This window comes from Pyrgilauda ruficollis, unplaced genomic scaffold (assembly GCF_017590135.1).
Source record: "Pyrgilauda ruficollis isolate IOZ18807 unplaced genomic scaffold, ASM1759013v1 scaffold14, whole genome shotgun sequence".
NCBI classification, from domain to species: domain Eukaryota; kingdom Metazoa; phylum Chordata; class Aves; order Passeriformes; family Passeridae; genus Pyrgilauda; species Pyrgilauda ruficollis.
Window position 1 is genome coordinate 9,177,087 of NW_024512543.1, and position 11,242 is coordinate 9,188,328.

Below are 11,242 nucleotides of genomic sequence, written 5' to 3' on the forward strand. Positions count from 1 at the left end.
TTTTAATAGAACATGTCTTTGGTCAGCTTGGCTTACTAAAAAGTGGTTTGTCAAAGCCTGTACTTGGGCCCTTCTCCATTCAGTTTGACACTTTTGCTGGTAGCCCAGTTTTTGCACGGAACGCCTGGTTCAAAGGCTGTGCTGCAAACCTCCAGCAGGATCAGGCTGTCTCTGGCTTGCTTTCCTCCCGACCTGGAGGCACTCCCCTTCCCTTGTCCCAGCTGCAGCCCAACCACTTTCCCGTCGGAAGCGGTGGGAAGGAGCCTGCAGGTTCTCTGCTGCCCTCAAGTGCCTGCAGTCGGAGCTGGCCCAGCATTTGCACAGAACCGCCTGGATTTCACAGCCAGGGCGCAGAGCCCAGGGCAGGTTCTCAGGGAGGGGTTTGACTTTGTCCCCCTCCTCCTTTTTCATGCTTCTTAGGGGGGTTTGGAAGTGATGGAAATGTCTGCATAACTTTGGGTCTGTCCTGACTTGATCTGCCTGTAACCAGGTGCTCCTGTCTCTCCCAACCCTCAGAAGACCCTGAACTGGGAACTGTCACATGTAACTGTCCACCTGCAGTCTCATCCCTGCTCCACTGGGGCTGGCTGCAGCCTGGTGGGCCAAGTAACATTTGATTTCAGGACCATATCTGCAGGTGACAGATGAAGCCACTGAGCCTCCATACCCCATGAGAAACGAGGACTGCATTGTCTTAATCTCTCTGGCCTTTGTGACTAACCGGCTGTGGGTTTTATTCCCATAGGGTAGAGACATACACAACAGAAAACAATGAACTCTGGAAAAAAGTGGAGACCTTAGAAAACGCAAACAGGTAAGAGGAGCTAGACTTGGCCCTCTGTGGGTAGGGTAGGGTGGGTAGGAAGGGAAGTCAGGAGCACTGGAGTGGGGGGACAAGAAGAGAAAAGCAGGCTTCTCCAGCTCCAGCACGGGTGCTGCTTGGTGAGGTGCTGGTTTTCAGCCCATGACAGCAACGAGGCAGCTGGGTTTGGTTAGCGAGCCTGGAATGTTTGTGTTGGGACACCAGGACACACTGCAGCAAGGGGAGGGAGGGAAGGCATGTTTCCCGTAGCGCTTCGTCCTTCTCCCTGCAATCCTTTGGGCTCATGCTGCCTTCTCCATTCCCCTCCAGGGCTCTGTCTGTCTCCAGGGCAGATGCATTGAGGCCTCTCGCAGCAGCCTCTCAGACCCGCTGTTTCTGCTTTTGGGCTCTTCAGAGAAATCAAAGGCCCTGGGTATATTGTGGCTGTTTCAGGTTTCTCTTGAGAGAGCTGAACAAACTTGGTGAATACAGGGAAAGCCCATTATTCTAATAAAAGTAGAGATCCCAACTCCCACCAGATCCGGGGCAATTTGTTGTGCTTGTGGTGTTCCAGCCCTCTCTCAGCCTCTTTTGGGCAAAGCAAGCCCAAAGAATCTCTCTCATCTGCTGCTACTGCTCACCTGAAAGGAGCAAGCTTGCTCCCACAGCCCAAAGTTCTCTCACCCAAGGCTCTGGGTTTCCTCACGGGAAGCTCTGGTGAGCACTTGTGCTTCTTATATGCAGAGCTGGCCAACCAATAACCAGGGGAATTTGCTTCCTTGGAAGCAAATAATGAAGACTTCCACCCTGCAGTGGGGATGGGCAGCTGGAGCTAGAGGAGAGCCCAGCTCTTCCCCCTCTTACTGGGCACAAAATGTGTGAGCAAGGGCAGGGTAAACTGCAGGGGATGCTTGTCTCTGTAGCTCCATTTTTATCAGCTCAAATTGAAGGGGAGAACCACAGCCAAAGAGCCAGTTCCTCACTCACTCCTCAGCTGCCATGACAGCTCATGGAGTACTCCTAGAGGCTTCACTGCACACCTTCCTCCCATCCACAACACGAGTGCATTGGCCTTGGCTTCCAGGCCTGACACTGGTGCTGGGACTGGGGCTTGCCAGGCATGATCTGGCTGAGGTGTGCGAGAGCCAGAGTCTCCTGTCTGCCAGAGATACAGCTGCTCAGCTGCTCTCGTGCATGGGGCACAGCTTGCCCCCCTGGCCTCTCTGGGAGTGCGGGCAGCTCTGCTGCTGGAAGAATGTGAGACCCACCCTGAAAAGTAGGATGCTGGCCTAAAAGCCAAGAGATTTTAATTTTTTTCCCCTAAAATATACATTGTGTTCTTTCTAATTAGGTTTGGATTTTGAGCACTGCCAGTGGGACACTCTGTGCTTCTCTCCCTCCACATGTACAGGGAGAAAAACAGGATTTGGAAAGGGATAAAGCTGGGATTCTCCTGCAATCTCCTGGTTCCAGGACCTGGCATTTTATGAAAGCTCAAACATATTTGTGTAAAACAGTCAGTGCTCCCAGAGGGAAAGTCCGCAATAGTCTCCATTTCAATAATATGAAACTCTTGGGAACTGTGCACTCTGTAGTCTCCCTCATCCCAGATTCCTTCACCAGCTCAGTAGCTCTTGGTAACACTACCACTGTTTTCTATTATGTGTGCAGATGCCTATGAACAGTTAAATGGGGCAGAGAGACCTTAGCATGTGTTCCAACCAGGGCAGTCAGAGAATTAATTAATTGCTGAACTCAAGATTTGGCTTTGCCTACATACCTCTGCAGAATTTGCCAAGACTGAAGAAGCTCAAGGGGATCACAACTGTTTCTTATTTCTCTCTCCACCACAGTTTGGGGCACAAGTTGAGCTTCAGAGTACGTCTCTGAATGAAGTGGGAGCAGGCAAGCCTGTGCTAAAGGTCTGACCTGTCTACAAAGTTCAGCCTCCATGCCAGAGCTTGGTTTTCATGGTATGCTGGCTCTCCACTGCTCTGGGAATTGACTGGCTGGGCTTTCAGGCACCCAGAAGTCCTAAATAACAGTCATTCATAATAGTGGGTAGGTGCAGTGAAGGTGGTGGTGGACCCACTGATAACACCTTTTTTTTTTGTTTCCCAACCAAGCCTGTTTGGTCAGAGAACTCAAGTAATGTACAGCAAAGGGGAGATAGTTGTTTGCACAAGAAGGGAAAATCAAGGTACAATGTGAAGCGGGTAGTGGTATTCTTGGCTCACTTACTGGCTTCTACCTCCTTACTAAGTTTTGATATGCATTGTTTCCTATCACAGGACTCTGCTCCAGCAGTTACAGAAGCTTCAGGCTCTGGTAGCTGGGAAAGTCTCCAGACCTTATAAAATGGCTTCCACGCAGACTGGGACCTGTCTAATGGTATAAGCTTCATTTCCATCTTCTTTATTGGCCATGCTTCTCCAGACAGCTTTGTTGATCGCCTGTCTCTGCCCTCTTCCCTGCTGTCCAGTTCTGTTGTCAGTTACATCTGCTCTTTCCTTTTGTGTTACAGTCACCAGAGCTGGGCCCTGTGTCATACATACATCAGTTGTTTATGCAACAAAATTAGAATAATTCCTGCATTTTCACTGCCTTCTTCTTTGGGCAAAAAAGCACTTTGTTTGCTTTTCATTACCTATTAGCCATTCAGCAAAAATCTTCAATGAGTTTCCATTGTAATGGGCAGAGTTTTCTTTTGCTGAGCTGGTAATGCTTAATGTTTAACTCAGCAGGGCAGATGAACACTCCAAGTATTCATCCCAGTGGGCTTTACCTTGTGTTTATCAGCAAGAAATGGCATCTGTTCTTGCTATGCCTGCACATAGGCTTTGTTAAATCCAGCTGGAATTCTCTTTGTCCTTTTGACTAACCATAATAATTTGGGGTTGTCTGTTGTTTTGGTAATCCCTATTTGCCTCATAGTGGAGGATCATGGTTAATAAATATTGGCTTCATTAAGGAGTTTTAGGGCATGCCAGTGTGTAGCCATAAATAGAATAAATTGCTTATTCTTCATCTTAAAAATAAAATCTTCACCCCTGTGATGTCTTTGCAGGATTGACATAGTAGCTGCTCGTGACAAATTTGTCAGTTAGTTTTCTATATCTGGTTATCACTTCTGTACTGTTAGCAGTCACAAAATGCAAACAGATGGTGAGGTACTTGCCCCACTTTCTCAGCATCCTCAGTGTCCTGAGGGATTGTTTTTTGGTCCCGGTTCAATGAGTTTCCTTGGTTCCAGAGCCCTCGCTCTGTAATTTCAAGCACTTCCTCCTTTCAAAATCTGCTCAACCTTTCACTACTCTTTGCTGCCCCCATGTCAGACCAGATTTTAATGACTGTCTTTTTTTTTTTCCCCTGCTCTCTGTCTTCATTCCCAAGTTCTTTCCACATTTTTGGGTGTGACCCAGCTGAGCCCAGTGACTCATTGCTCCTTAATGCAGCAGCTCATCAGAGCACCCCTGGCTCCAGCAATTCTTCATTGCTACTACCTGGAATAAACAAGTCTAGAAGAGGTGCCTTGCAGACATCCTCTGTGCTACAGGCTGATATAATATCTAATTTAGCTTCCCAACAATGTCCTAGGTCTCCTTGCTGCTCCCTTTGTTGCAGGCATCCCAGCCCACACACCCACTTCTCTCAGACTTCCTAGCTTTGAAGCATTTCAAGAATTTGTAATTTTCTTTTCTGTCTTTGACCAGTTCCTTTCATAAGCCTCTGAGTTCTCATTTTCCATTTTCAAATACAGCATTCCTTATTATGACAGATATATAGAATCATTGTGTCTTGCAGCATGGGAGTGGAGCAGGCTACCCTTCTTCTTTAGCCCTGTGTCATTGCTGCTGAATATTTGTACTGCCACTTCTTGAAGTCCTCCAGTGGTGAGCAGTCCTCTGCCTCCTCAGGCAAACCATTCCAGTGCTATGTTATCTTTCCCAGATAAAGCTTTCTTGCTATCTCATCTCAATCTTCCTTGCAGCAGCTTAAGCCTATTAGAACTTATTCTGCCCATTGTAAACAAGATCTGTTTATTCTCCCTTTGGGTACCTTCCTTTTACATATTTCAAAACTCTTGGTTTTGAGCAATTCCCTTCAGTTTGGTCTGCTAAATAACCATGATTTCTTCAGTTTTCCCTCAAAGGCTGAGCTACTGAATCACTGCTTGTTCCCAGAGCTATCTTCCAGATTTTCTCCAATGGCCCTGCATCTTCTTGGAAGTATAGGGCCCAAAGCTGGGCATAGTGTTCCACCTGAAGGCCAGTACAAATCCAGCCAGAAAGCCTGTTCATAATGCTTGGGCTGAGATTTGCCCTTTGCAAAGTGACACTGACCTGGACCCATCTTATGTATCAGTTTAACTCCCAGAGCCTCTTCTGTAGGACAGCTGAAACACATAGCCACTGATGTATTTCCCTTGTTAATCACTCCTGCCACCTCAGAGCCATCAGCAGGCCTCTACATTTGTCTGTACAGATCTTCCCACTGTTCTTTTGGACCACTTCTTCCCATGGTCAAGATCTTTCCAAATTTGAATACTGACCAGAAACCAGTCTGCTTGTAGTCTCTCCCATCTGCAGATTTGATACAGTCCATCATTTAAGTCAAGCTTAAAAACACTGAATCTTGCCAGATCTGTAACAGATCTCTCTGCTACTCCATCTGCTACTTCCTCACAGTTTGACAGTGAACCTTTGATAAATACACTCTCAGTATGTCTTTTTTTAATTATTAATTTTGCTTCCACCTTTCCAAATGGTTTTGCAGTAGTCTTCTCTAGCTTAATTTCCCTCAATTTTAAGAGGTCAAATAATGAGATGGTCAAAAGCTGTGACATAAATGTTACTCAGAATCAAGCCAAGAGTTCCTGTTATGAAGCGTTGTAGAGTTTGAACTAGAAGTGAATCAGAGCATCAGAGTTAACCTGAAACAAAACAGTAAAAACAGTGCTGTTTTGCAAAACCCCAGCTGAAAGCCATGTTAAAACAAGATGTTAAGTATACTGCTCTTTCTCAGCCCAAAAAGCCTGGTTTTTTTTAGAAGGAAAGAACAGACTTTACAGGGCTGGCTCCCTTTTCTCCAAGTTGTGTGTTTGGCTGTGATAATTCCAAGCAACATCCATTCAGAATTTATTTTTTCCTCTGTTTTTGTTGAATAACGATTCTAAATTTTTCATGTGCCTGATATGCCACGTTTAGACAGTGTCTATGCTGCCTTCATTTAATGTCCTTACTTTAAAACCAACCATGAAGAGTCTGGACAATTAAAATCCCTCTTTATATAACATAGTATCCCCATGTTACTATTTCATCTCCACATCTCCTGGAATCCACTGGTGGTCAAAATTACCTTCATGTACCAGCTTCTGTGTATTACTTAGGCACAGGTATTCCAAAATAGGTGACTTCTGAAAAGCAGTCAAGCAATTGCTGGTTGTCCTCACAGGCATCCACCCAGATCAAATTTGCTGTTTTATACATAGGTAGTAGACATCAGCAACAGATGCATCACCTCTTTGGCTGCTCAGTTTGAGCACTGAGCTGGCAGCAGGTAGTTACAGACCATGCATGGTGCATGAGTGTTCAGTAATTTGGCTCTGTACCATTTCCCATGTGTGTCTTCTTGCTCTGTACTGGCAGTTCCCTAAGCTCTATACAGTCCCTTATGATCAGCACTGGCATTTCACTCTGAAGCTTTACTGTTATGGCAGAATTTCCAGATAGCTCCCGACCTACCTGAGGGGGATTTCAGGGAAGATTTCCTGTATCTTTCTCCTGTTATCATTGCCTAGTAGCTCTGACTGAGCTGCTTGATAGCAGAAGGAACTGACACATGGTCCTGTGTACCTACATGTCAAGCATAAATTTAACCCTTTCCTAGAATTCTGCATCTTTACTATCAGGTATTAGGCAACTGCAGTTCTGCTTTCATTTCTGTCCTTGCATGGATAATAGCTTCACTTTTCTCTGTGTGTAGTTCCTCACAGATTTCTCCCAGAGGGGTTGTTTTCTTTACAGCCCACAACAGCTCCTGCTAAACCAATGGTCAGGTTCCGTTTTGTCAAGGCAGAATTTGTCCCTTCTATTGAGTCTCCCTTTTTTCAGCTTGTTTCTCAGCTATGCCTTCTACTATCTCTCCTCAATAGAACAGGCAAGTTCTCACAATTGAACCAGAAATACTCCAAATAAAGTAACAAGAGGAAGTTTCTGACTTTCCTTATTGAATTTGCAACAGAGATTAGTACAGCAAGCCCCTTCCCTGTCTGGGGACCACAGGTACCCAGTTGTCAGTGTGACCAAATCTTACACAGCCTCATGTTGTTGTGCTGTGGGGGGAGTGTTTCTTCATGGCTAGTGATACTGACTCTGTGCTGATGTCCTTTCCAGGTGCTGGCACTCTGCTTCGTTCTGATCCTGGGATCCCTGATGCCCTGTCTCCCTGAATTCTCTTCAGCATCACAGACAGTAAAAGCAACACCAGCACCAGACATTTACACAACTAGTAAGAGTGAGTCTAATGTGTTCCTCCATTTCAACTTGTCAAACCATTTCCAGCTCTTCTCTTGACACTCCCTGACCAAGCATAGCATCTTCACCTCTGTGCCTTCCCCATATGCTGGGACCATGGCAAGGGAAGACTCATATTCTGTCTGTGGTACAGACTCCATAACAACTCCTTCTTGGGCCTGTTGTCATGCTGTGCTAACCATTGTCCCAAAACTTGACAAGTGTCAAAGGAAGGAACATGAGGGAAAAGTCCCAGGGCAGACTGGTTGTCTTCTGAAGAGGCTGTATGTCCAGGGGGGCATTTGCTTCATGAAGCTGGGGGGAGGAGGGTATCCTGCACAGTTCCACATGGACAAGGCTGGGTGAGCATGTGCTGAAACCACCATCATGACCCACATCCATTGCAAGAGACCTTGTCCCCATTGTTAACCAATGCTCTCCTTTTTTCCAGTTCAGTCACGGAGCCTCCTTTTCTATGATGAGGGGGCTGGCTCCTTAGAAGAGAGCTATAGCTCCTTCCTAACCATGGACCATCCTGAGGGGTGGGAGGCCAAAAAAAGGCAGTCTGAAGAAGGAAGGCCTCACCTGGCCAGGACACATGAGACGGCTAAATATTTGAGCAAAACCCAGGGGGGTCCTGCCCAGAACCAAACCAACCCAACTCTCAGCCACCTCAAAGAGCAATTCCGTGAGAGGTAAGCAGGTGGGGCCTCCTTCTGAGCCCAAAACACGGCATGGTGTCTGGGGGTAAGCAGCAGGCACATCCATCCCCTCTGCTGCAAGCTAAGGACAGCTGAGCCGCCCAGGACAGGCAGCCAGCTAAGAGCCATGGCTGGAGGAGGCCAGTGCTGGCAGGGAGCATAAGAACAAGTTCATTTTCTAGAGCAAAAATGTGGCCATAAAACAGTGTTCCACTTGCATAAAGATGTGGAGGGCTGGATGACTCACATGGTCCCAGGTTTGTGGTCCATTTAGTGCCCTGGGGAAGGAGCTCATCCTGGTCAGAGCAAACTAGCTGGGCACACAGAGAGGTGGATTTGCACAGGAGGCTACAATGAACCTTGACTGATGCCTTGTCTTTTCTTTTTCTCAGGGAGACAAGCTCCAGTGAGACAACTGAATTCTTGTAGCAGCTGCTGGACCTCAAGGCCTCATCTGTCTGATTGCAGGATTCCCTCCTCACCAAGCAACTGAGGGGACTTGGCAGGAGAGGACACTGCATTTAGACACTCCTAAACTGGCCTTGGGTTCAGCTCCTCCCCTTCCCCATCGTCCCCATTAGTGCTGATCTCTCTGAGGGGAGTCACAGGACTGCCAGAACCAGCAATAAGTGTCTGGAGAAGCCCTGAGACTCCCTCTTCTCTGGCCTTACCTCCTGCTTAAATGAGCACTACCCTATGGATGTGGGCTCACCTTGGAGAGGAGGGAGATCAGGGGAAGCCCACAAACTATTCAGCTCACTCCCCCAAGCCTCCAGACCAAGGGGGCTGTCCCCACATGTGTACCCCTTGGCTACATCAGATGCACCTGAAGGAGAGAGAAAGTGCTGGATTTACTGTCCTGCCTGAGGGTTTTAGGAGTGGGTGAAGCTGGTGCTGAAGAGATGGCTCTGGAGAGTTTGAGCTCATTTCTTGCCCTCCATATGTTAGTATATTTCTGCTTCCATTGAGAGAAAACCTAGTTCTTCCTTGCTCTAGTTTTCTCTTGATGGACATGCCTACGTAACTTCAACACCAACTATCTGCAAAGATCTGCACACAAACGGAGTAGGGGAGAGAGATCCCAGACAGATAAATCACCATAAAAATTAGCCAGCAGCTTCTGGGTAACCAGAGCTCTGAAAGAGAGAACAACTTTCCCTCATAATCCACTTCTCCCCACCCTTAGCACTCCTCTTTTGGCAGGGGTGATATTTTTCTTTCTGTTCCCAGCTTGGGCCCTACAGTGCAGTGCTAACCAGGTCAGTGGTCTTCTCACTTTCCATTCTGCAAGCCTCCCCCTTTGAGAGTGAGTGAGAAAAACACATTCGCATAACCCAACCCCTATCCCAGCTCTTCATCCCTGATTCTGCTTCATGCCTAATGGGTCTTCCTAGGAACCACCAACGAGAGCTCTACAACCCATTGGAGGGCTGTCAGATTGTTCCCCTCACATCCTCTGTGTGCACAATAGTGTTGTAAAAGCCACTGAGGACATACTGGCATTTCTGGAGACAGCTACATCTGTCAGGAAAGAGGTGTTATGTTGGAATTGGCCAGGGTCACCAAAGATTAGACCTCTTCTTTCTAAATGCTGACAGCAGAGATAGCAAACTCTTGCCATACCACCTCTCAGGCCAAGTTTGGTGTTGAAGTGACATCATATCAAGCCTATGCCATTCTCTTTAGCACCCAGACACCCATTTCTGACCCTTCTTCCTCTCCAGCAAAATTCCTGCAAAAAGGCAGAAGTGTCTCCTCACACCATTCCTCAGCTGCCATTTGATGGAAGGACAATGTGGGACACGAGTGTCAGAGATCTGGGATGTGGCAGGGTGCCCCTGTGTGACATGGGAGTCCCTGTGCACTCTGCCAGGTCTCACAGCAGGCTCCTCTTCTGCTTGTTTCTCATCAAGCACCCTCGACTCACTCTGCACTGCCCCAGCCTCTCCCCTCCCAGGCCGGGAGTGGAGAAGGCTCCCTTTAGAGGAAGGATGGGATGGCTCTTGCTCAAGGACTGAGAGAGGTGAGGGAAGGGCCCTCACATCCTTCTTTTCCCCCTATTGAAAATTGGTTTTGCCCCTCCAAGTCATTTAGGAAAATTTGGACACAGCTGGCTGCAATCGTGCATGCGTGGCCAGTGGGGTGGTGAAGAGGAAGGCTCTCAGCATTGCTCTGCTCTCCCCACAGGACCCACTGGTCAGCAGATACCACTGCATTCCCCATTCTCCACCCCAGCACAAAGAACCACTGCCGGGTCCAAGCACACCCTCCTCCACCCAAAACTTCCACAGAGCATGTCCCCATGCCTCCCACTCCCACCGTTGTACAGAGATCAAGAGCAGAACTCGTTTGTACATAATGAAACTTATTTTGTATTATTGCCGATCCCTTAAGATATTGTATTTTGGAGACTCTCAGATCCTATTTTCAGTATTGTATTTTATTAAGAATTAATAGTGCGGGCTTGGCATCTATGAACTTCTTGTAGCAGCTCACTTTCCACTTATACTCCAGCAGCTGCTTCTTCTCTCTTAGTTTTTTTTTTGTGTTTTTTTACTGTTTTGTTTTGTTTTCAAGCCACCCTTTCTCCTCCTTCTATCACTTGCTCTGCATTTGCTTTATGAAGCAAAATAAAAATAAAATAAAAAGATGCAGCATCAGCCCTGGGTGTACAGATGCTTTTATTGAAGCATGGTTGTCATGCCAGCCCACATCACAGCTCCTCACCTCCTGCTCCCTCTCCTGTTTCCTGGCCATGTGCAAAATTGGTTCAGTACTGAGACTTCATGCTCCATGTCAGGAGCTAGAAACAAACTTGCATGTTTTATTTCCAGCAGCACTGTCATTGTAATTTCTTCTGCAATTCTGAACAAGTCAGAACTCTTCTACCTCAGTTTCTTTCCACCCCCTTGAAATACCACTATCATCTTCTTGGAAGGAGAAAGATCATGGAAGAAAGTATACGAGGAGCAAAGAGCTACTTCAATGAAGAGGCTGTGCAGGTATCTGTACAACAAAGACATAGCTCATAGCATGGTGGTCCTATCCTGTCTGAAAAAATACCTGAATCTTTTCATTAACTGTAAAAGCAGAGCAACTGTGCTTAAATGGGGAACAACCTTGGTCCTGGCTGTCTGTCAGCCTGTACCTCTGACAGTCCATTTACACTTGTGAAAACTCATAGGTTTTGTCTTGATTTTGTGTGAAACACAAAGTAACCGAGG

The 11,242-nt window shown here is 46.9% G+C and overlaps 1 protein-coding gene across 3 annotated transcripts in view; it reads left to right on the forward strand.

The window, feature by feature from the left end:
* The window catches only part of CREB3L1 (cAMP responsive element binding protein 3 like 1), a 45,214-nt gene extending 34,566 nt beyond the window's left edge, over window positions 1-10,648 (forward strand). For 2 of the 3 annotated variants that reach the window (XM_041460172.1, XM_041460173.1), the window contains exons 8-12: window positions 746-814; window positions 3,094-3,193; window positions 7,198-7,318; window positions 7,769-8,012; window positions 8,411-10,648. In XM_041460172.1, coding sequence (XP_041316106.1) covers window positions 746-814; window positions 3,094-3,193; window positions 7,198-7,318; window positions 7,769-8,012; window positions 8,411-8,447 — 571 coding nt within the window. In that variant the 3' untranslated portion in view covers window positions 8,448-10,648. The remainder of the gene's footprint in view (window positions 1-745; window positions 815-3,093; window positions 3,194-7,197; window positions 7,319-7,768; window positions 8,013-8,410) is intronic. The other variant, XM_041460174.1, reaches the window with a different exon arrangement.
* Window positions 10,649-11,242: the final 594 nt, after the last annotated feature.